Source organism: Ctenopharyngodon idella, chromosome 5, assembly GCF_019924925.1.
Source record: "Ctenopharyngodon idella isolate HZGC_01 chromosome 5, HZGC01, whole genome shotgun sequence".
Classification (NCBI taxonomy): Eukaryota; Metazoa; Chordata; class Actinopteri; order Cypriniformes; family Xenocyprididae; genus Ctenopharyngodon; species Ctenopharyngodon idella.
Window position 1 is genome coordinate 3526059 of NC_067224.1, and position 27047 is coordinate 3553105.

General features: G+C 36.0%; 1 protein-coding gene across 4 annotated transcripts in view; it reads left to right on the top strand.

Annotated features, from left to right (window-relative positions):
* LOC127513280 (disks large homolog 4) overlaps positions 1-27047 on the top strand; it is a 158029-nt gene that overhangs the window by 97296 nt on the left and 33686 nt on the right. For 3 of the 4 annotated variants that reach the window (XM_051894954.1, XM_051894953.1, XM_051894952.1), the window contains exon 4: positions 26667-26720. In XM_051894954.1, the coding sequence (XP_051750914.1) occupies positions 26667-26720 (54 nt within the window). Of the gene's footprint in view, positions 1-1922; positions 2067-26666; positions 26721-27047 lie in introns of those variants that run through there. The other variant, XM_051894956.1, reaches the window with a different exon arrangement.

A 27047-nucleotide genomic window follows, 5' to 3' on the forward strand; every position in this document is an offset into this window, starting at 1 on the left:
GGCCTCGAAATTTGGGCTGCACGCAGACAGGATGTGTGGACATCCGCGAGCCTTCCACATGCGCGTCCAACAGCGCATGCGCAAGCAGGACAGAAGAGTCCACTAGGTGGCAATACGCACAGTACTAAGCGCAGTGTGCAGTCGTCGAACAAAAGTGTGGAAAGAGCGATTTAAAAACAAGACGAGAAAACTTAGAAGCATATCCTTCTCCATCGTTTTTGATTTTTGTTCTCTTGGTCCATCTTCTGAACTAAGTTGCAATGGTGGATGCACTATTTTTCTTCTCCGATCCTGCCCAGCGAATGTCCCGTTGATGACACGATGTCTAGTAGTGTAGAAAAAAATTGTACTGCGCATGCGTCAAACTCGGTCATCCGCGCGCATCCGCGGTTGAGTATACTTTGAAAGATGCGCGGACACATCTGCGCGCAAGACGCATCCGGGTGCGGAAAGTGAAGTATATCCGGGCCTTTATAGGTACCCTATTGTACATTCGTTATTGCCTTGCATTGTGGGATTGAATGAGTGCACTTAATATCGTCCACTATGGTTTCGGACACCATTACAAATCACTGTGCCATAGTGCCCTATTTAAGGGTATAGGGGGCGATTTCGGACACAGCCATCTACTCACTAGTCCTTTCACAGCCTCAAGCTTAATGGTGGTGACGTTGAAGTCATGCGACCGTGATTTAGCTCATTCATAGCCTACATTTAGCTTTTTACTTCTGCTGATTGTATTTAGGTTTCAAAATTCATAAAAGTGTTGTTCATTTGATCTAAAATGTGTAAGAATCATAAACTTTTGTTGGTCACAGAGCTTTCTGCAATAATCCAAAAGCTAATGGAAAATAGGCTTACTGGGTTTTTGTCGATGGAACCAGTTGATGCCAACTTCAGCACTCTATAATTTCATGAAATCTTTGGTATTCATTTGCTTAGCAGTTAAATATGACTTAACCCGTACTATACTGTGTTAATAAATGATTAGCATATTAATAGACGTAAATATGGTGTGCAATTGGCAAAGTACCAAAATGGTACTTTTGTTAGGCTATATGGTATTTTTTTTAACATTACTTAGCAGGTCTACTTTTTTCTCATTGTCATCCACAATAAACTTATGACATATGTGTTTTATGGAGCTAATAAATTGCATTATTTCAGAGAAGTTCTCGCGCCATATCTCCTCGTTTCGCGGGAGAGCGCGCTGTTCACTGAGCATCATGTCGCGTGCGTATAGTAGACACTTTTGTAAACGCTCCGGTTTTTACTCTCTTTGTAGGCCATGGAGAAGATAAACAGCCTCCTTTTCACAGTCACAGATAGTTCTTAAGCCGTCAATGAAGCCAGAAACAAAATGAGCAAAACCTTTGTGGACTATATCAACGTGCACATCATCTTCACATTGTAGCAGACCTTTGCGGTGGCACTGTGGACGTCACAGTGTTTTGCGCTGTTTTAATTGCTTGTTCGCTATCGTTGACACGTCTTGCGCCATGAATTGCGTAAAATAGATAGTTTTTGCTCTTAAATTTCAAATAGATGTCCCGAGAACGAAGCTATTCTTGGTTAAACCTCCTAAAATCACTTCTTGAGTGCGCCACGTTGCGTCTTTTGTTACAGTTGTTGCCACGAATAAATAATATGCAACCACATTAATAATAGACTGCCTATAAAAGAAATTGGCCATTCGAAGTCGTGCATAACATTTATTTTATTTATTTTTAAATCACAAACGCACATCCTCTCGTGGATTGTTGCCTTATTAACTTTCCAAAACGCGCCTCAAGACCTTGATTTCTGTTTTATTTCGTCTAAACGCGTCATGCGTGAATGCCTTCTTTTGCCTCTGTCACATTTAAAGCGCAAGCGTCTCTCTCCTCCTCCTCCTCCTCCTCCTCCCGCGCGCCGGTCGTGTGGAGAGCTGCGCGCTCTCGGTCTGAACGCTCGTCGGTGTTCAGCGCTCGGGCAGGATGTTTGTGTCCGTGTGGTACGCCAAGAAAATGGGCCGGCGTTTCATCAACAACGTCCGGAAAGCTAAAAAACAACGCCATCGGATCATGGTAGGAAATGACGCCTTTCTGAATATACTGTCATTTGGTTTAGCTGGCTGTTCATCCCTGTAGCCAGAAAACGCGACGGGAGATGTGTACATTACTTCTGTTGGAATTTCTAACCTAATTTGGAAACAGTCTTAAAATAATAATAAGCTCATTAATTAATAAAAATAATGAGAAGAAAATTGAAAATAAGATCATACAGGCTACCGGATTTCTACAATATTCATATTTGATTGTGTGTAATGTGTTTATTAGAACTCAGAATAATGTCTGTACTGAACAGTTGAAGGAAATCACAAGGGAGCAGTAGGAGTTTTAAAATCATTAAGATATTCTTTAACATCCTTTTTCTGATGTTCTACAGAAGCATTCTTATGGGAATCATAATAGTCCTACTGGGAACTATGTGTTCTTAAAGATGTTGTTTATGTTTTATATAAAAATGTTATGGACCTTTTGAGGAATGGCACTAATCAGAAGCATCCATAGACCGGTCTCTGTTCACAGCAGACGGATGGTGCTCAGAAGAGCCTGGTGCGTCAGAAGTTGCAAAATGTGGAAAGTTAAAATTAGGGTGTCTGTGTGTGAAATGGTGCTTCCGTCAAATGGTCCAGCAGCTTAAATAATAGATGAGATGATTAATGAGACTGAAGGGATTAAATAAAAGTATAAAAATGGGGCACCTGGGGTACATGGGGTACATTTATTAATTTAGCAGATGGTTTTATCCAAAGCAACTTACAAATGAGGAATACAACAAGCGGTTCACCTTAAGGAGGCAAAAACACATGAAGTGCAGAATAATGCTAGTTAGAACAGGGAGGGATTAAGAAATAGTTTTGTTGTAGTATGTTGGGTAATTCTTCTATCCAGTTATTTAGTAGTTCATTTACACTCCAAAAAATATATATATATACATCAACACTTCATGATATTTGAAAGTTTTTGATAGTACATGAACTTCTACTAGTGATGTAATGTAATAATGTTATGAATGATTTGGATTTTTTTTTATTTTTTTTTAAATCAGTTTATTTTGCTGGGAAAAAGCGTTTCTAGGCAGACATTTCCAGACTGTTTCTATATTTTTTTTAGAAGATTGAGGGTAGAGGACAATTTGGAAGAAGAGATAGTGACTATATTATTATAGTAAAACTTTACTCTGTCAGTGAAGGGTGAAGAGAGAGAAACACAATATTAAGTGCAAGAACAGATTGCTTGTGTGTTTCTGCCCTGGAGTGTGTGAGTGAGTGGGTGGATGCGTTTTCTCTTCTCATTGGTTTCTATCATAAATTGTGGGTGTCATTTCTGTCTGATTGTTTTTGTGAAACGTTCATTTATTTATAAGACATGCAGTCAGAGAAACACTTTTAGAAACAGAGAGAGGGTTTTCTGCCATAGGTACATTGACTTTCAGTGACAGTAGGACGGCCTACGCAAATACGCAACATTCACTTTTATGTTTATTCATTTATCTGAAGTGTCTTACAAATGAGGAATACAAGAAGTTATTCATCTTGAGGAGGCAAAAACATTGCAACATCTGTGTTTAGCTACCCAATCTTCGTCTGACATTGCGTTCTGTAATGTGACAGACCTCAATTCATAATGCAATTGCAGTCTGGGTAAGACATGGTTTAATGGCATTGATATTTGAGTGTAACTGCAGTATCACCTTGAGTTCACCCTTTAAAATGGCATTTATGGTTTCATGAAGAACCTTTAACATCCATGGAACATTTCCATTGCACGAAAAGTTCTTTATAGTGGAAAAGGGCTCTTTAGATTATTAAAATGTTCTTTACACTAAGAAAATGATGGTTCTTTTAAGTACAGTTCACTGGAAGGTTCTTTGGAGACCAAAAATGGTGGTTACTGCGAAAACACACTTTTGGAATCTTTATTTTGGAGTGTATTGAGGTTTTGTAATGGCCACAGCCACTCAAGTGTGCATGATATGCATGTTCAATGGGACTGACCGCTTGCAATGAGTAGGACAATCATTTAATCAATAGTATACAGAGACCTCAAGACATGTTTTTAAAAGTTCTGTTAACTTGATGTAATGCTTATGATGCATGCTGAAAAAACTCAGCAGTCAAAGACATCCTAGTGCATGATTATATAGAAATAGTGCACTGCTCCAGTGTGAATGTTCCTGACACATTTCAGTGCAGATTGTTTTGTGAACTTGCCTCAATATAATGCAAGCTATGCAAAGAGGCATCCTTATTAAAGGATGAGGCTGTGACAACAAACGGATTAACCCCTGTGTGAGTGCAACATATGCTGCGGGCACGCGTTATTAAAGGGTTAGTTCATCCAAAAATGAAAATTCTGTCATTAATTACTCACCCTCATGTCGTTCTACACCCTTCATTCATCTTCAGAACACAAATTAAGATATTTTTGATAAAATCCGTTGGCTCAGTGAGGCCTCCATTGCCAGCAAGATAATTAACACTTTCAGATGCCCAGAAAGCTACTAAAGACATATTTAAAGCAGTTCATGTGAATGCAGTGGTTCAACCTTAATGTTATGAAGCGACAAGAATACTTTTTGTGCGCCAAAAAAACAATATAACGACTTTATTCAACAATATCTAGTGATGGGCGAATCCAAAACACTGCTTCATGAATCTTCGAAGCTTTACGAATCTTTTGTTTTGAATCAGTGGTTTTCAACTAAAAAATGAAATTTTTTATATGTTTTGGCTGTTTATTTACATGACAATGGCATTTGGGGGGCCTGAAAATGCAAACTTTTGAAAAGTGCAAGTCTTTGAAAATGATACACTTTGAAAATTGTCTCTGTATGAACTACAAAAACGGAAAATTTGTGAAAATGGCTGACGTCATGCACATGTGTATTACGTGTTCAGTCTATATGCGCATAGTTTTTCTTTCAAAGTGACATTGCCAACTACTGGCCTCGCAGCAGAATACAGTGGTTTTTGTCGTTTTTGCAGATCTGCCTGAACGGGGATCGTTTGACAACGTTGTCATCTGAACTTGAAAGCAAAGGAGAAACCTTTCAGTTTTTAGTACATTGTTGTCGTGTAAACGTACCCTGAGACAAGCAGGTATAAGCAAGAGAGAGAGAGAGAGAGAGTTTAGTAAGAGAAACTATATTCAATATGGTTTGTGCAAAACACCTTGACTAAAATTATATGCGAAAAAAACACATTTAAAATATTATTGCATGCATTGCAATGACTGTCTGTATGCACACACATCTAGAGTTTGTTTCATTTCTAGACAGATCCCATGAATGCCTAACAAACAAATCTATCTATTTTATCTATCCTTGTCACATTCTGATCTGTATTATTATTGACTCTTGAATCATTACTGTTATTACTCGGTAAACACTAGTTGATTCATTAAATAACATGACGCTGTGGTTATATAGTGTGCTTTTCTGATTCTTTGAATTGCAGTGGCAGTTTCAGGTGCTTGCGCGAGGTGTGCACACACACACACACACACACACACACAGAGCCTCTGAGTGGGAGTTTATATAAGTAGATTTTGTTCAAATGCGTGTGTGTTGTTTCTGCCCACTGCTGTGTAGCAGCACCCTCAGGTTTACGTGTGTTGCCAGTTTTAACTTCCAAAACAAGCTTGTCATTCAGAAGAACTCAAAACAACCAATATTCATACACAAGCACAGCTCGATAATGTCATGCTCTCAAACCTGTCAGATAGTGCAGTACCCTTGAAGCAAATACAATGCCAGTGTATTAGTGTGTGTTATACTGTAGGTGCCGTGTGCAGCGTGTCCTGTTTTCTGTTTTGACTAGCATATAAAAGAGCAGGCTTTTAGACTGATTATAGTTTAATTAATTTTGTGCATCTCATTTTATGGATTAGTTGCTCTCTGACTTTGGATTAATTTGTTGAATAAATGTTTATTGAATACGAATGTTAATCATTAACTATCTCTGTAAAATGTTTTTAAAGACAAAGTGTGTCATTTTTCTGGACAGTGTAGCGTGTTTACACACTTTTTCTAAAGGGTGTAAAGTGTGTGAAGTAAGCCATTAATAGGTAGATTTCTTTAACGGGGACCTATAATGCCTCTTTCACAAGATGTAATGTAAGTCTCTGGTGTCCCCAGAATGTGTCTGTGAAGTTTCAGCTCAAAATACCCCACAGATCATTTATTATAGCTTGTCAAATTTGCCCCATTTGGGTGTGAGCAAAAACATGCCTTTTTTTGTGTGTGTCCCTTTAAATGCAAACGAGCTGCTGCTCCCGGCCCCCTTTCCAGAAGAGGGCGGAGCTTTAACAGCTCACGCTTTGGTTGCTCAACAACAACAAAGCTGGAGAATCTCACGCACCCAAAATGAGGATTGTCAGTAACGGTGTTCAGCCTTACATTGTTCAAACCGGAGTCGACACTGATGGAGAGACTCAGGAAGAAGTTACAACTTTTAGAATGAAACTGGATGTTTCTGAATGGTTAGTGGATAAATTTATGTAGTTGCTGTGGAGTTGATTCAACTCATCGACTAGCATGTGCCGTCATGTTAATCTTTTGTGCAAATCCAGCATTGAATTGACCCTCGTTTGTGAAGCAGTCCGGCGTAAAATGACGGCATGGCAACAACACTCTACTACAACAACTCTTCCTCTTCTCTAAAGCAGCCCAACATGGCCTCACCCCTTTGTTGCATGTTTGTTTTAGTCTTTAAAAAGCGATTTCTGTAAAAGAAAATATCTCCCTTTGCATTGAACTTTGAGCGTCGTAACTTTGCAGATGTTGTTTATTCTCAAACAGCAACATTACACACTAACTAAAGTTAAAAAAGTGAAATCATAATCAAAGACCCCTTTAAAAAGTGTCATCTAAATTGCTTGAACATCCCAATCAGCCTAACATACTGTAATGTAGCAACATGTGCTTTTGGACCAATATTAATCACAAATCTCTTTCATACAAAAGAAGTTTGTTATGGTTTTCTATTAAGTTTTTCAGGTGTCGTAAACTGATGAGGAATGTGATGCTGAAACAGTTTTAACTTAACCCTTACACATTTATAAAAAGATTACTTACTGCAGAAATAATATAGTTTAAAAGAATATACTTAAGTGCAAACTGAATGCAATGTTTTAGGTATTTAATTGCATGTTAACTGCAATTAAATAAAAATGTTTTATAGTTTAAATTTATATTAAATGCAAATTTAGAGTGTTTTTGACCCACTTAACTTATATTTAAGTACATCTCAATAATTTCATAATTATTTCTATTGTCTTAGAAATATGATTAAAGTGTATTGCTGAGAGTACTGACAAGCATAATGGTAAACTAAATTATTTAATGCCATTTCTGTTGAATATATTTGTAACTGCACATTTGCAAAGAAGTTGCAATTTAGTGCATTTAAAATATATTAACTTTAACACACTACTGTTAAAATTATAATCAAAGCACTTTACATGCGCTTTAGTATGTTAGTCGACACATCAAAATAAGTGTACTTCTTTAATGCACCACAAAAGTTTGTTAAAACATAATGATTTATGATGTACTTTAAAGTAAAACCTTTATTTTACATTATTACATAGTTATAAAAGTGTACTCTCTTTAAGTACACTTAAATGGCCTTTTATTTCATTAATATCTTATATTATCTGCGATAATATAGTGGCCAAAAGTGATGACCCTGCAAGTTTAATTAAATGATCAAAATATTAAGAAAATATTTTATTTTGTACTTGGTTAAGTTATTTATCAAACTACAAAAAAAAAAATGCATAGAAAAACAAAAAGCTCACAGGAAAAAGCATACACTGACTACAACATAATCAGTTGGTTCTCTCATTTTTGTATGTGTTCATAATTTCATCTTTGTATGACAGCCTGACCAAAATTTATGTAATTTGGCGTGTTTCACTGTGTTATCATCACAAATAAAACAATTGACTCCAAGCACAACTACGCAATTTGCTTACAAAATTTTTAATAATAGTTGGATAAAGGGTGAAGATGTCAAGAATTTTCATCGGCAAGACATCACTTTTGGCCACTACTACATTTTTATATATACTTTTAAGATTTGAAGTACACTACAAGTGCACATTCAGTAGATTTAAGCACACTTTTTTTTCTCAAGGGAAGACTTTTTTTTTTTTTTTTTTTTTTTACGATCTTACTATATTGTGAAGTGAAAAGTGCATTTCCTATTACTAGTGAAGTACATAGACTATAAAATGTGAGTAAAAGTATGCAAACTTGTTAGCGTAAATGTGTAGCTATCTTGATGTTGGCCATTTTGGGTTGAGAGAAAGAAGGCTCCATGGTGACCGGCTCCCCCTCACTGGGAAAAGTACAATGTGCTTCTGAAGAGAGATGATTGATGGCGTAGATTAAAGGGAGCGAGACAGAGAGTGGGAGGAAGTGTTGATACATAGAAAATAGATGAGAGAACATGTGCATTGAGAGAAGATGTGCGTCGTTGAGAAAGACTGAGCCAGTGAATAAGCAAGTGAGCTTATCAGCAAAAAACATCTTTGAATGCAAGGGCAGACTTTATTGATTGTTTTATAATGACCAGTTCCAATGATGTAGTGTTTGTTAGCGCCAGTGTTGGAGGAGGTACTCTGAAACTAGGATTTGGCTTTGTAACAGCATTTAGTGTGCCTCAAAAAAGATTATAAAATACATCACAAATGCACCATAAATTGATCAAAAAAGTAATACATTTTGTACTTTTTATTATTGTGTTGTAATCAAATTTTCAGAATCCATAAGATTGCGTTGTATGAGGAACAGAACCAAATTCAAGTGTTTATTCAGCTATTTCATCTCCATCTTGAGTAGCGACCATTAAAATTCAACAAGCGCTACGATGAAGGTTTTTCGTCAGTGATATCAAATGATCATTGCTCATTGAATGAGATATGGAGGTGAATGTGATTTCATCAGATATAACATGTTCCTGGATCAATATTTTTGTTGATCCTGGAACAACATTCCAATCAACTAATCAGATTTGAGTTTACAGTTTATGTCAAGTTTAGGCTTACAACCAGGGTTAGGTGCTTCTGCATCAGTGCTGTTCACCTGTCATTTCCCTCTCATTTTAGGGATAAGTTATGGGTGGGCTGAGGTTTAGGGGGTAGGGATAGGGTTAGGACTAAATTTTCAAAATATGTTGATCCAGGATCATTTCTTTCTTGGCAAAATCGTGATGACCCCTACCCAGAGTGGATCAAGAAAAGATTTTCAGTGAATAACAAATTAAATTTCACTCTTTACCTCACACAAATCTGTTATATACTGTGAAAGAGTAATTTGAATGCAACACATTGTCGTTTGGACTACTTTGTTACTGCTTTTTGCAATTTTTAGAATACGTTATTCTGATTACACTTGTTTGTCTGTTATTGTTTTTTATAATGGATATAGTTTTTTAACGTAATGGTTAGGTTTATAGATAAGAGAGGGATTGGTGATTCAAAAATATCTGTATACAGGATATTGTAACTAAAATTATTATCACTAATACTTCAGTGAAGTCATGTTGTTGGGACATTTTATGTGTGGCATTAAACAAATCACTTTGACTAGTTAGTTTGATGCACTTCCTCATGCTTTCCTTCTGTTTTCACTTTCATAGTCCTTTGTTTTTGGTTTTTTAGTTTTGTTCTTTTTCACCCGCATGTCCTCCCGTCTCCCCTCACACTTCCCTGGTTGGCTCTCTGTTCATTTTGCTAATATCTACTGCACTCGCTTCAACCTTCAAATCCCTCCGAGGGTCTCGCCAACGCCTGCTGAATAAAGGCTGATGGTCAGCAATATTTGAGTATGTGTGTGTGGCCTGCATTTGTATGTGTATATTATTCAGATTTTTTTCAGTGTAGGATGAACCTGTATGAAATCTAAAAGGTTTAGTCAATATTTAAGTTAAGTAAACATTTAGTTAGTGACTGTGAAAATGCTACAGTAAAAACCCTTTAACTGGTTTAAGTTCCCTTACTATATACAATGAAAAACTGCAATAATCCGAAATTTGTTTTTCTAGCTAACTATCGAGTTCATGGACATTGAATGGCTTGTAAATGTAATGTCAAGTGACATTGTTTACAAGCTTATTTAGTGGCGTCTTTCCTTGGTTGAAACCCTGATTGAGCAATTACATGAGACATTTCAATAAATTACACTGTATCTCTCAACATACCTTCTGATGTTCATGTTTATTTTATGCTATAACTGGTAGTAAAGTGGAAGAGATGATCGATTCACGTGCCGCTTGAACTGAAGCACTACAGCGATCTGTCACATTAAAGAGCACCATAGCCATATTTATTGTTTGTATTTCATGATAAAATCGACAGAATCTGAAAACTGAGACTCTGTTCCATATTAAAAGTAACAAAGCATAAAGCTTATTGTGATTATTGGATGGCATGTGCGCTACGATTATTTAGTGGACTTTTGTTCACGCATCAACAGAAAACAGCACAAACTATAAGATCGATCTTGAGATTGAAGGATCCATATCAGTACCCATTAAAAATGAGAAATCCATATTGTCAACCCAGCCCCAACATCCACACAGATGATGTTTAAAGGGATAGTTCACCCAAAAATGAAAATTATCCCATGATTTACTCACCCTCAAGCCATCCTAGGTGTATATGACTATCTTCATTCAGTCAAACACAGTCAGAGTTATATAAAAAATATTTTCACTCTTCCAAGCTTTATAATGGGAGTAAATAGTAACCAAAATTTTGAAGATTTTGACCATACTGATGTCATTTTACCTGTTCCTCTTTCTGTGGAATGAAGTCCTGCTCAGATGTGTTACAGTAGCTGCTTTCTGTCTGAACAAAAGGAAACTTAAACTTAAATGGTTCCTGCAATAATGTGTTAAATTACCCATCATATTCCTACCTAAATTTAACATCTGCACTGGACAAAATATTTAGCACTGCCTTTTATGCTTAACTTGAATAAGAAAAAAATATTTAAAATATTAAATAAATGTCATAAAAAAAACATTAAATTGAACTTTCTCATGCATGTCAACACATTGTTACAACACTAATTTTGTGTTTTAAAACAAATTATAAGTGAACTGTTTGTGTTTCTTGAAAATTATTGCTTCAGTTAATTTCAGTTAATTAATTCCAAGTGAAAAGTGTTTCTTTTAGAATTAGAAGGTTCTATCTGCGTTTGACCTGTTCCAAAAATCACCATTTACAAATTTGAGAGGATTTTGATATTGTACATTTAGGGTCCCTGACATTTTCATGTTTGAAAGAAACTTGTTCCCCATATAATTTTTACTATATGGAATGCTCAATATCTCAAAACTGCTCAGAACGCAGTTAGAACCTTATAATTCCAAGGGGACGAAATGTCAGAGAAGCTTGAGTTTGTTGCCCAGTCGTATTTGTCTACTCTCACCTAAGTGAACGCTATTCCTACATCTTTCGTCATATGCCAGAACTCGACTCTTTCGTGAACATGCGGATGGACGTTACTGGAAGCTAGTGATTATAGTTTAATAATTATGGATATTTTATGTAGCCATTCTAGTTTATAAAGTTCTAATTATGGATATTTTTCTTACAAAAACCCATCACTTTGCTTCAGAAGGCCTTTATTAACCCCCTGGAGCCGCATGGATTACTTTTATGATGGATGGATGCACTTTTTCGGGCTTTTAAATCTTGGTTACCATTCACTCCCATTATAAAGCTTGGAAGAGCCAGAATATTTTTTAATATAACTCGGATTGTGTTTGACTGAAAGAAGAAAGTCATATACACCAGGCTTGAGGGTGAGTAAATTATGGGATATTTTTAATTTTTGGGTGAACTAACCCTTTAACTATTGTAGATTATCCACATTGTGCATGAAATAGACGCTGAACACAAGTCAAAACGTGCCATCAGAGAAATGCTAGTTAAACATCACTGTTTTGGTCAATGATTTCAGCCCTCCAAAACCATTTAAACCGAAACCAAAAATTTCTGTTTCGACCAAAAATGTTCAGTAGCTGAAATGTTGGTGCATGATTATTTACAGTAAGTATAGTGGTTGTGTACCACATAATGTTAATTTGCATTCTAAATTTAGCTGTCAGATGTTGACCTGCGCTTCATCTCACCACAGCCAACAGACTGAAATAATGTTTTTGACAGCACAACTGCACACCACAAACACACACATAAACACATTATTTCTGACAGTGGCTAATATAAATGATATATTTTGTATAGTACCCTGACGATGATGTACCACCCACCATCATTCCTCGCTTTCTCTGTTATGTAATGACTCCTGGGTAATGTGAGGAATCAACATCAAGCTCTCCCGTCACGTTCCTTTCAACCCCCCGCACACTTCTATCTCACTATACTGACCCTCTCTAGCTCATTACACTTTCTTACTTTAGGTTCTGCATTGTTTCCCGTCCCTATAGTCTGTGAGGTTGTGTCTTTATATCTTGTATGTAATAAGCAAGTTGTTTCTGATATCTTACCAGCTGAATCAAAGCCTAGCAGTGGTATTATATATACACTGACAGAATGATTATATTTAAGACATATGACATTAAAGCATGTGAACAGAACAAATGGGATTTTCTTTAGGCCTGGAGTTTCTGGGTCGGCAGCTGAAGAAATCAAATAAATGGGTATACTGGTCATAATGAATATAGTGTATTTGAACGGTCATGATGTAATTGTGAATTGACTGCAGTTTATTTTGTGCGTATTCTCTGAACTATTTGGAAAACAGCTTGCCAAAAATACTGCATTCCCATCGTGATAACGAGAATCATGGTTCACAGACCTTTTGACCAATGTCTTTCCATGACTATTCCTTTTGTTTTGTGATGGTTTAATTTTTATAAAGATAAAAAAGTTATTTTATAGAGATATCATTTTAGAGAATCATTTACAATTTCTAACAGATGATGAATTTTAGAGCTTAGCAAAAGAAAATAATATGATAGGAATGTTCATCCATCCATCCATCCTTTTTTGTTTTATTTATTACTTTTCCAGAGCTTGAAATCACAATTTAAAATTCCATCCATCCATCCTTCCACATCCACATTCATTTATTCATCCATCATCCACCATCAATCATCTATCCATCCATCCACATCTATCATCCATCCAATCATCCATACACATCTATCCATCCACCCCCACCCATCCATCCATCCATCCATTCACATCTACCATCCATCCATACACATTGATCCATCCATCGGTCCATCCACTCATCCATCCATCCTCATCATTCATCCATCCATCTGTCCATCCATTAATCCATCCACATCCATATCCATCCATCCATCATCCATCCACATCTACATCCATCCATACACATTGATCCATCCATCTGTCCATCCACTCATCCATCCACATCCATCCATCATCCATCCACATCATCTGCCCATCCACTCATCCATCCACATCCATCTATCATCCATCCACATCTACCATCCATCCATCTGTCCATCCATCCACATTGATCCATCCGTCCATGTGTCCATCCGTTCATCCATACACATCTTTTCATTCATCTATCCATCAAACTGCTTTTCCACTGTAGGGTCATGGGAGGAAAGTTCATGAGTTTTTGTGTTTATTTATTTATTACTTTTCCAGAGCTTGAAATCACAATTTAAAATTCCATGTTATTTCCAAATAACAAATGACTATGGGAACGCTGTCTCACAGTGCCCCACCTGTCTATTTTTCCTGGTAAAATTCCTTGGAACTCATGTTCAGGTGCAGTTGAGCCATTACACAGTCCACTGACATCATTGTGCTGTGTGATGCGGTGGAGGCGTCTAGCTGAGCTAAACTGCCAAACGCCTGTATGTAACCCACTTGAGTGTAGGAGTACCTTGTTACCATGTAAACGTATTCATCAACAGACTGGGAGAAACACAGAGAGAGAACCTCTCTTCTTATGATTTATGAACATACTGCCTGCAGTAACAATTCACATCATCCAGGGAGCTGGTGACGATGATAATTATGACCTGGTAGTATAATGACAAATAGAAATCAATGTTTTAAAAGGGGTGGTTGATTATGATTTCACTTTTTAGAGCATACTGTTAGAGCATAAACAACATCTGCAAAGTTACGACGCTCAAAGTTCAATGCAAAGGGAGATATTTTCTTTTAAAGAATTCTCTGTTTAAGGACTACAACTAACGGCTGGTTAGGGGGTGAGGCCATGTTGGGCTGCTGTAGAGAAGAGGAAGAGTTGTTGTAGTAGAGTGTTGATGTCATGCCGTCATTTTACGCCGGACTGCTTCACAAACGAGGGTCAATTCAACGCTGGTTTTGCACAAAAGATTAACATGACGGCACATGCTAGTGGATGAGTTGAATCAACTCCACAGCAACTACATAAATTTATCCACTAACCATTCAGAAACGTCCAGTTTCATTCTAAAAGTTGTAACTTCTTCCTGAGTCTCTCCATCAGTGTCGACTCCGGTTTGAACAATGTAAGGCTGAACACCGTTACTGACAATCCTCATTTTGGCTGCGTGAGATTCTCCAGCTTTGTTGTTGTTGAGCGACCGAAGCGTGAGCTGTTAAAGCTCCGCCCTCTTCTGGAAAGGGGGTCGGGAGCAGCAGCTCATTTGCTTTTAAAGGGACACACACAAAAACTGCGTGTTTTTGCTCACACCCAAATAGCCCAAATGTCACCCAAATGTAAAATTTGACAAGCTATAATAAATGATCTGTGGGGTATTTTGAGCTGAAACTTCACAGACACATTCTGGGAACTTACATTACATCTTGTGAAAGGGGCATTATAGGTCCTATTTAATTAATGGCTACAAAGCAGAGAGTGTTTTAATTAGAGGTGGAGCAGCAGCACATCATCTATAATCTAAAATAGCACAATAGCATTTTTGCACAACAAACTAACAAGTGAATACGGCACTTAACTTGAATAATCCTCATTAACTACAACACTCTCAGCTTCCTGCTTCCCATATAGATGCTGCTCTGTGAACGTACAACATGAGTGACAGCCAGAAAGATTGGTTAAATAAAGAATCTCACCGCAGCCCATGGGCACTTTTTTTTTTCTTTTTTACAGATTTCAGAGCCCATGAACTGCCACAGAGACTGGTGTGATTTGAGAACACCTTTCAGTGAGATCTGTCAGAAAATAGAAGAATATTTTCTGAGTGTTACAGCACCTTTACAGCAGTCTAAGAAATTAAATTCGGAAGTGAATTAGAATTATTTAATTATATCAAAGTTTGAGCTTTAAACTTAAACAATTGTATTGAACTGAATGCAGTATGATAAGACATTTTCGATCGATAAATAGCTTTATGTATTAGGAGTAATATTTACAATATTTTTTCCTCCATTAATATACACTACTGTTCAAAAGTTTGGGGTCAGTAAGATTTCATTTATTTATTTATTTATTTTGATAGAGAAATTAACACTTTTATTAGCAAGAATGTATTCAATTGATGAAAAGTGACAGTAAAGACATTTATAATGTTACAAAAGATCTATATTTCAAATAAATTCTGTTCTTTTGAACTGCTAATGCTCTCTAGCAATTTGCCACAAAGCATTGAAATTTTATATTAGTGCATATATTTGGCTAATATAAAACCATGTGCCTATGGTGCTATATTCTGATTGGTCAGTACAGTACAGCATTACAGCCATACTGAAGTACACTATATAGCAACAGCTCCACTGCTGTGCCTAAAGGCTGTGACACACCAAGCCGACGGTCAGCCTAGTTTTTGCAGTGCGTTCCACATGTCGGCTCTAGTCGGGTCCCCGTCGGTGACAGTTCGGCTGATTCAGCATGTTGAATCGGCATCAGGGCCGTCGGTGAGAGAGATCACTCTGATTGGCTGTTCAGATTAGCGAACGAGTCAGTGCACGAGAATGAAAGTAAGCAAAGAATTCAAGATGGCATGGACAGAAGGCTGTTCTAATTTTACATCATCTTACCTGAGCATTCCAATGCGCAAACATTTTCATAACAACATGAGCCACCTGGAATGAAGAAAGTGATCAGCATGATTGATATTTTGTTTACGGCTTGTATATCTGAGTCCTAGTTTCAGTTATTCACAATGTAGTATGGGCTCTTGTACTATATTGCTTAATTTTTCAACAGCTTTGAACATGGGTTTTCTGATTTTAGAGCCAGAAATATTCATTTTATAAAGGGCATTTTAAATACCGTAGTGTGTTGAGGCTAGATTGTTTCAGTAACACGGTTCTGACCCGCATCGTGCAGCCAGACTCTCCCTAAAGGCAAAGCACTATTGAGATTATAACAGTTAAATGGCAGGCAAGGCTGGTGTGAAACCAAGGGCTGCTAAGACCTTTACTAGATGCTTCCACCACAGAAATCAGTCAAGCAGAACAAAGTAAGATTATGCAACTGTTCCCATTTAAAAAGTTTGTGTAAAGCATAGTGTTCTGTATTTGTGCATTAAACATAAAAGTATGGCTTGAAGTTGTTTATGTAAATTGTTTGGTTTGAACTTTTCATAGTCTGCATCTTTCATAATTCTGGTTTGGGTGGCTGCATTGAAAGCAGGTTCCATTATTATAACTGTCCATAGAAAAAGTGTGTGTGTGTGTGTGTGTGTGTGTGTGTGTACTTAAATGCATAGCTGCAAGTTAGAAAATTCTAATTTATTGATTTAATTAACCATCATGTGGTGTTCAGGTCATTTTGACCCAGAGAAAATTTTCTTTTTCCTGAAAATATACAAGTTAATGTTATCGCATTGGATTTGAAATTTTATGATTTTGTTCACATAGGGCAGTGGTTCCTAAACTTTTTGGAGTGGAGTACCCCCTGAGGCATTTACCATCCTTCTGCGTACCCCCTCTCTTCCATTTAGACTGCACCTTTTCCATTAAGGGGCAATATTTGCCCCTAAATTGACTTTCCAGTGCATTTTTTATTTTTATAAATAACAACATTAATTAACAACATGTTCAATAGAGACATATGCAATGATAAAAACGTGAAAAGTTTAAATGCTAAAACTGCCAGTAGATGGCGGTAAGTCACTGTCTTAATGCGTGAATCATCGAGTCATTTGTTCAACGAAGCAAGTGGCTGAATGAATCGTTGAATGACTTTCACGAACGATTCGTTCAAAGCTGCAGATTCGTTCACGAATTACCGCTGTGTTGTAGTTCCGCTATGGCTTTCATTGCACAATAGAGCAAATACTGACAATACTGTGAAGAACATCACTTAATATTACCATTTTGTTTGTTGAACTGTTGTATAAAATCAATGTCACATTTGCAATCGTGTGGATATTTGGATTTGCATTCTTGCTCATCAAATATTATCAACATTAAAAACAAGAACTCACAAAAGGTATGTTTTGTATCAAGAGTTTGAATCTTAAATTGATCTTTTTGCACCTTCTGTGCCAGGCTATTTGTTCTTCATGCTAATAAGTGCTAAATCGACTGTACATTGTCAAGAACAGCAGTAATGTAGCGCGATTTGCTAAAGCAGCAGATTCTGCACGCAACATATATGTACCCATATGAACGCTGCTTATGTGGAAATCGACGCTGTCAGATTTGACCACAGAAGATGTGGTATTTTGATTGGATGTCATTTAGTTACGGCATTGTGCCTGTTAGAAAATACATGCTGGGTTTTAATATTATTTTAAGGTGGGGAAGAATTAAATGAATGACAAAATCATCATTCTTCATTTATCTGAGAGTAGGCACCTAATTTTTTGAGTGAAAAAAACATTTATGAATAATTTCCACAATATTAAAGAAAATATTAGAAAATTTGCACTGTTTATCACACTAGTGTGCTTTAATGTATAATCAGGAAGTTTGCTTTGAAATGCTTTTATTTTGTACAAAATGGCACAGAGTCACACTTGTGGTGTTCACTAACTATCATTAGATATTAGTAGACTGTAGTAGACTGTTATTAGATTGTTAGGTTAGGGTTAGTAGAACAAGTTGACATGTACGTGCAAAGTTACTTATAACTAATCAGTAGAATGTCTGTTGGGAGCATCAAAATAAAGTGTTAGCAGATATTAAGGAGACAATCTACTAATAATCTAATGACTGCTAGTTGACATGTAGTTGCAAAGTTACTTACAGTTAGTAGAATGTCTAAAGTAGACCATATACTGATAAATTTAATTGGTTCCAGTGCCACAACTCAGTTATTTTTGAATAACTTAATTTGTTTGAGTAATAAACGTAACATTTGCGTTTATGCTACAAATTAAGTTGCTGTAACTCAATGTAGTTTGTTAGTTGAACATAATTTTATTGGAAGTTGTCATAACTAATACGGAGTGTCTATTTACACTAAGTGCAAATAGTGTCCCTTGTTGGCAAACGCTATTTACACTAGCTCCACCCACCAATGTTGGGTTGGGCCACTCAAGTTTAAAAAAAGACATGCTGAATTCAACGTCTTCCCAATAAGGCAGCATCCATTTAATAATTGTTATAAATATGATCATTTACACTCTATGATATTATTGCATCCTGTTAATGTACAAAAACACTGAGGTGCAAATGGTATCTGCCAATATAAAGTATAGCATCTAATTACTATTTACTCTTATTGCAAAGAACTGATACTTTTACATGGTGTAAATAGGATCTATCACTATTTTCACCTAGTGTAAACAGCATATCGCTAAGAAAATGCTGCTATTGTCACTTAGTGTAAATAGAATATATCGCTATTTTAACTCAGTGTAAATAGCATCTAATAGCATCTAGCCACTGCCTAACTAATAAAGATTGATTCAAACTGTTGCATTATTTTTTTGTTGTTGTTGTTGATCCAAAACTTTATTAGAGTGTGTGAGCTCTTGCCATGTTTCTTCATGCATGTGACTACAGTGTTTGCTTTTTCCATGGCACAAGATTAGTGCTGAGAGCTCATGCATTTGACTAACTATAGTCCATCATAAGAACGGCAGTATTTGTTGTGCCATGTTGTCTGCACCAGAAGTTATTTTCTTGGGTTTGTCGATCTCAGCAAACACCACAGCTACAGTAAAGAGGAAGATCTTTGAGCTCTCCTGATCACAGACCTGCTGCAGTTTTCCAAAGTTGCAGTTTTACTCCAAAAACGTATCTATATTTCACTGCAGTTTCCAGCTGGCAGTAAACAACAACCGACAACTTTTATTTCTTTTTACTCAAATTATGATTACAGGGACAGATTATCGATTAATAAACACTTATTTTCATGCGGTTTCTTTCACAGTACTATATAATGACCAGTGCATGATTTGTAAACGAATACATTTTGAAGTTTCCATCTCATAACCAGCTCCATATGTGTTGTTTTTCTGAAGGAGTAAACTTGCTCAATAGCTCACGTGGTACAGTCCTGTGAAATATGAGTCATGATAAAAGAGCTGAGTAAAAGCAAGCTAAAATGACATGGTTGCTTCAGCAAATGTGTTGTTTGCTTTTGTTTACATTATGGCTAGGTTTAGGGTAGAGTTTAGTGTGGTGCAATATTTTCAAAGGTGATAGAGCATTAACCTTTTACTGTCACTCAGCGGACACTGAATTGAAGACAACATGCTTGTTTTACCCATTAAAGACAGCTTAAAGGAGCATACACACACACACACACACACACACACACACACACAGAATCTTGGTTCTGTTTGCTCTAATTTTAGCAGTCATTGCTGACTTTCATAGACATGCATTACATCACGTCTCCTCAGAGGGTTTACTTATTTCTAGAAATATTCCTTTGTCTTTATTCTTTTTCTGTGACATAGATAAATTGCAGGCTTAACAAGCTGTCTTAATAAGGGAAGAGAGATGGAAAAAAAATGAAGATGTAGAGTGTGGATAAATGAACAGATGTTTCTTATAATGAGAGGATGAGTCTGATTTTGTGGTGTGGAGATGAAAGCGTCTGTTTTTGGGAGGGTAAGAACAGCACATCTGTCTGCCGCTCACTGACCTTAACTACATCATGACTTTTACTACTAGACTTGTGAATGTTTTTGAAAGAAGTCTGCTCACCGAGACTCAAAAGATATAGTTAAAACAGTAACATTGTGAAATATTATTACAGTTTAAAATGACTGTTTTCTATGTGAATATATTGTAAAATGTAATTTAAATGTGATCAAAGCTGAATTTTCAGCATCATTACTCCAGTCTTCAGTGTCACATGATCCTTCAGAAATCATTCTAATATGCTGATTTTGCTGCTCAAGAAACATTTCTGATTATTATCAATGTTGAAAACAGTTCATATTTTTGTGTGAAACCTTTGATACATTTTTTGTCGTGATTCTTTGATTAATATAAAGTTCAAAAGAACAGAATTTATTTGAGACAGAATTATTTTGTAACATTATAAATGTATTTAATGTCACTTTTGATCAATTTAATGCTTCCATGCTGAATTAAAAAAAAAAAAAAAAACTTACTGAAACCAAACTTTTGAACAATATTAATAATAAATAAATTTTTATCTGCTTCGCATCATGCCCAAGAACACCCAAATGTTAAAATCATGGTAACACACAGCCTTTTGTAGCTTAGTAATCTTTTGAAAAATACCAATGATAATTATATTTCATCGTTGCATTGTTGTCATTTTGTAAAGACTGCTTGAATTGGGAGCTGGGTAATAAAACCTGGTGGAGGAACAGACAGAAAAAGAGAAATGAAATGAGGAGAGAAGTAATGGTGTGAGAGTAGGAGGCTGATTTCATGCTTTAGCTACAGAGCATCTTCTCATGGTAATCTAAAGACTACTGCAGCACAACAAATCACCAGAAACCACCGAAAGAACGAGAGAGAGCGGAGAGGAAGATGAAGGGGAATAAGGTGCAGAGAAATCCAGTGGAAAGAGGGAGAGAAGTGTGCAGCGTTACCACCCACACGCCACCATTCAATCAAGCTTCTCATTTCCCATCTTCCTCTCTAAATGGAATATTCAGAATATATTATTATTTTCAACATAGTTTATATGAACAGCATGCTGTCAGTTACCAAAAACAGTTTGGCTCATCCATTAGTTTCAAGCTGTTCTAATATACCTGCCCTTGTGAAAAGAAGTGCACTTGAACATATTATACTAGTGCCCTAAATACTTATTATGGAAATAAAAGAACATAATTAAGTGTGAACTAAATGTAATGTGTTAATTGCAATTAGATGAAAATGTATTATAGTTTAAATTTATATTAAATACTATTAGCTGAACATTAGAGTGCCTTTTTGACCAACTTAAGTAGGACTTAAGTACATCTTTATATGTAAATTCATAATGACCATTATTGTCTTTGAAATATATTTAAAGTGTACTGACGAATACACTGATTAGCATTTATTTTCTATTGAAACTTCACATATTTAAATATATTTGTAATTACACATTTAAAGATGATGTTGCAATGTAAAATAGCACAATTAAAATTATAATCAAGTACAGTAACACTTTATTTTACAGTGTCCTTGTTGTACATGTACTTATGATATAAATTATGCATCATTATATGTAACTAACACTAATCCAAACCATAGACCTAATTATATAATAAGTACATATTGTTAATTAATATTACACAGTTCTTAAATGTATAGTTACACTGTAACAAGGACTCCTTAAAATAGTGTAACCTCGAGTGCTTTACATGTGCTTTAGTATGTTAGTCAGCACATCAAAATAAGTGTACCTCTTTAAAGCATGACAAAAGATTAATAAAACATAATGATTATGAAACATAATGAAATGTATTTTAAAGTTAGATATTGTTTATTTGACATTATTACAAAGTTTTAAAAATGTATTTGACATTATTTTATTTTATTTTATTTGACATTATTACAAAGTTTTAAAAATTAAGAAACAGACATGAAAGTGTATTGTCTTTAAGTTTATTTTATTTCATTAATATTATTTTGTCTGCAAGTAGTTTGTTTTATTTAAATATACTTCCAGCAGGGCTAACAGCTGAAGCTCAGTGGCCAAACCTTGACTCCCTGGTTTTGTATGAACAGACATTAAACTCGTAGTAATGCCCAGGGAATTCTGTGAAGCAAGTGTACTGGAAGGTTTAAAAGCAAAAACATGAAGATTATGTTTTATGAGAGTGCTTACATGAATTCTTGATTATCTGAGGACTGCTTTTCCAGGTGGATGAATGTCTGGTGATGTGTTCCCAACATAATTCCTGTGGGTGGTGTTTCCACCATGCTAGCAGTGCTTTACAGATAGTTACATTGTGTATGGATACTAGTGGAAGTTAGTGACTTTACTTTTTAGCTTTTTTTCAAGCTTTTTTAAATTCTAGTATAGCAGTCTTTTGAAACGTGTGATGGTTTTAAATGTTTATCCCATTTACCTGCTACGATTCCGATGTAGGTGTATTTACTGAAATCATGATTCCCATTCGTTTAAACACGCTGAGGAACAAATTAAAATAGCTGATTAAAAATGAATTAAAAAATGCTCTGGTTTCATTTTACAATAAATACAGTCGATAATGGCACCATCTGCATTTGAATGAAAGAAGTGTCAAATACCCGGATGAATGGTCATTATACAGCATTGCTATTGACAATAGACATTATCAGGGAATAACTGACCTCCGAATGTCGCGACTGACCAATCAGAGCCAAGCATTTCAGAGAGACATGTCATAATTAGTTAATATATTTTAAATGTACTAAATTGGAACTTCATCATTATAAAAATTTAATTTTAACTATATTTAAATATATTACATACAAGTTTCAATAGAAATAAAATTAAAGTGTATTTTATTTTATTATAAATGCTTATCAGTACAAGACAATAGAAGTAATTATGAGTCCTACTTAAGTATGGAAGCTTGTTTCTGCCACTGAATAAAAAATAAAAAAGGTAATTGCAGCTTTTTATCTCACAATTCCTACTTTTTTTTCCTCACAATTGTGAGTTTACACGACACGATTCTGATATAAAGTCGCAATTGCGGGTTATAAAGTCCAATTCTGAGGAAAAAAATACTTTTGGACTTTATAACCTGCAATTGTGAGTTTATATCTCACAATACTGAGAAAAGATGTCAGAATTGCAATTGCGAGAAAAAAAATTAGAATTGTGAGTTTATATCCCGCAATTGTGAGTTTATGATTTGCAATTGTGAGTTTCTATCACACAAATCTGAGAAAAGAATTCAGAAGTCGCAATTGTGAGAAATTTGTTTCCGGCAATCCATGTTTTCACTGTTATACGGTAGGGGGCGCTATTAATCATCTTCTGAAAGAGTTTAGAATCTCTTGATCAAAACACAGGTGAAAAAGAAGCAGAAACAAGCGATAGAAGTATTGCTAACGAACATGTAAGCTAACACGATTATCAAACATTAAACAGCATATAAATCAAAAGCCTAACGTTACCGAGGGTGTTGATGGATGAGATCTACTCAGTCTATATGTTTTGATCATCGTTCAAATGATAATCAAGTACTTTACATGTGCTTTAGTATGTTAGTCAACACTTCAAAATAAGTGTACTTCTTTAAAGCATGACAAAAGATTATTAAAATATGATGAATGTGTACTGTCTTTGAAGACACTTAAGTGACTGTCACAAGCTGTGGTTGCAGACAAGCATGATGATAAAAAAATGAAAGGAAAATTCCAGAAACTATATCATCTTCATTTACAAAATCAAACCACAGGAAATCACATGAGAAAAGCTAACCACACATAAACGTAAACGTGAGCGAGAACATGACCATGAGAAACTGAAACACAGACATATGGCTACAAACAAAGGAAACTAGATGAGAAACAGGTGAACCAAATCAATCAGTAACCATAGCAACTAATAATCAATGGGAACAGGAACTAAACAGAAGGAAACGCCAGGACAAGGCAAACACAAACAGTTTTTTTAAGATTTGAAGTACACAAGCGTACATTAAATTAAATTAAGCATACTTCTTTTTCACGAGGGTAATGTGCAATTCACACACTGGTCTTTAGAAGTACCCTATAACATACAAAGGATCCATATGTGCATTGGATTAAACAGCCATAAAAACGTTTTCTTAGTTTACATGTTAGTCGTTCAGGGTCAGAACAGTCTCGCCTGTAGCACACAGACACACACTCTTCCCTGTGGCTGCACAGAAATGTTCATCTCTCTGAGATCTGTCTCTCCTTCTCTCCACTGCCAGTCTGACCCGTGGGGCAGTGAGCACTTGAATGAGTTTCTGTCAGCGTGTGTAGTTGAGTGTGTGTTAATGTGATCATGTGGGCGGCTGCTGCGCCCTGTAATAAAAGGCAGTGGTTTAGAACAGAGCTGGAAGGCATAACTGTTTGTTTGTGTGTGTGTGTGTGTCTAATCACATTTATTGGAAAGCAATAGAGGTGCTAGCAGATGTTACAGCTGTAAATTGCTTGTAGTGTGTGTGAGTTGTAATAGAGGGTAGTGCACCTTGTAGTACAGCTTATCTGTAGATGTATGTGCTGTTCGCTGTTTGTTTCAGTGGAAAGACGCGTAAAACTGTGTTCAGGATCGTACAAATCAAATACCGGTGTACTGCTTACTGCAGTGTGTGTGTGTGTGTGTGTGTTTATATATGTGTATATATATATATATATATATATATATATAAAGAGTTCAGATGCAAAAATCTCTAAGTCCGTCTGACATGTTTTCTTTTAAAGGAGCATTTTTTTTACCAGGCTCCTATGTTTAGGTTCAGTAATTTCATTTTAATGGCAATGAAAAGGTTATTAGTCAGTTATTAAAAGGCCTTTTTTTCAAAATGTCACTTTAGTCATTTCATTGGTATTTAACAAATTTGACTGTCTTTTGCTGCAAATATAGCTAAATCCATGTGTGCTTTTTATTCGCAAAAACCTCTAAGTCCACCTCTTTGATAACAACAAGACACAGTAAAATGTCCGTTTCTGTCAGTTTTACAGCAGCAAAATGAACACTGTGTGTTTACTTGCTACTCGCGAAATCCTGTCAGTGCCACTGTAACGATGGACAAAACGTGATCAAAACTTGGCAATTGAAAGCAGTTCATACGCACACCGTCATTCATCTTGAAAACATATGATTCGATTCGCATCTTCCGACTGGTCCTTTTGTGCACTTAGAGGCCTTTGCTGACAAAGGGAAGTGGTGTTTAGTGGTTTCTGCCAACAAACCAGTATTTGTCAATGGGCTGACACTGGGATTCAGCAGATTTGAAGCGAAAGTATTTGATGAACGTATACTATGTGTGGAGAGTATTCGCTCAATATCATCTCATTTTTGACGTTTAGCGGCTCTTGCATCTGAACTCTTCATATATATTTCAGAGACTGTCCTCCAAAAAACAACCCTATAGGTCGTTTTTTCAAGCACTTATTACGACCTATATTTACATTTTAAAGTCATGCGCCCTCTAGCTGGTGTAAAAATAATGACAGTGTCATGTTACGTCTGTCGTCATGAAATGACATATAACCGTCATTACCAATCAAAATGTGTGTTCATTTAAATGCAATGTGTGGACATTTTACACGGTCCCTTACACATCATTTGTCCTATTTCCATTTAGCAAAACTCATTTTTTTATTAACGTACACCTACCCCAACCCTAAACCTACCCTTAGTGATTTATAGTGCATATGCACTTTATGAGCACATGCGTTCCCTGGGATTGAACCCATGATCACATGATTGCATATTATTATATATTGCAATGCTCTACCAATTGAGCTACGCAGAACCCAAAACATGATGCAAATAAAAGGGTACAATGAATTAAAATGAAAGTGTCCTGTTGTCTATAGGGGCGCAACTTTAGTAAACGCTCCTATGGGTCGTATTTCAGGGAAGTGACAAATGACCTATATGGGTGTACTGGTTGGAGGACATGTTGATATTTCAAACAGTACGTTACATTGTTGTCACATTATGTTGGGTCTACTTTATCTAGGAAATAAAAATGTGCAAGTTTGGGGTCAAGAGTTTTTCTTTTATTTGAAAGAAATTAATAGTTTTATTCAGCAAGGATGCATTAAATTGATGAAAAGTGACAGTAAAGACATTAATAATGTTACAAAGATTTCTAGTCTAATAATTCAAATCAATTCTGTTCTTTTGAACTTTCTATTCATCAAAAAATTCTGAAAAAAACAGCACAACTGTTTTCAACATTGATGATAATAAAAAATGTTTTTTGAGCAGCAAATCATCATATTAGAATGATTTCTGAAGGATCATGTGACACTGAAGACTGGAGTAATGATGCTGAAAATCCAGTTTTGATCACAGGAATAAATTACATTTTACTATATATTCACATAGAAAAGTTATTTTTAATTGTCATAATATTTCAGAATAGTACCATTTTTACATTGCCTTGGTGAGCAGAAAAGACTTCTTTCAAAAACGACCCCAAACATAGTACAGTAGGTACATACAGTTTGCTTACTGTGCACAGTATATACTGCATCCTGCAACAGACCTGCAAGTAGCACCGTGGTAAATTCCAAACAGCCATTATCTCAAATAATCTCTGTGCTAAACATTCCCTCTCTCTCTTCCTCCTTCAGGCGAACTCTCCACCAGTAGTGGTGAATACAGACACACTGGATGGCTCACCTTATGTAAGTATTATGCAGAGATTGCATATTTTAGTCTTTGGATCTAGAAATAATTAGTGCTGCAGATATGAAAAGATGCCTCAAACCTAGAACACCCTAGGCAATGCCCTATTAACCACCCACAACACCTGAGCAACCACCAAAACGCTCAATATAGAAACTGTATAAATAGAAGTCCTGTCTTTCAGTTAAAAGAGCCAGCTGCATTTGATAGCAGTATCGGCAGTTTCTAGAATACACATCTGAACCAGCCTGAGAAATACAGCGTGATTTGAGCCGAAGAAGAAAACATTTATGTTTTAATGTTGTCTTAAAGGGACTGACATTGTG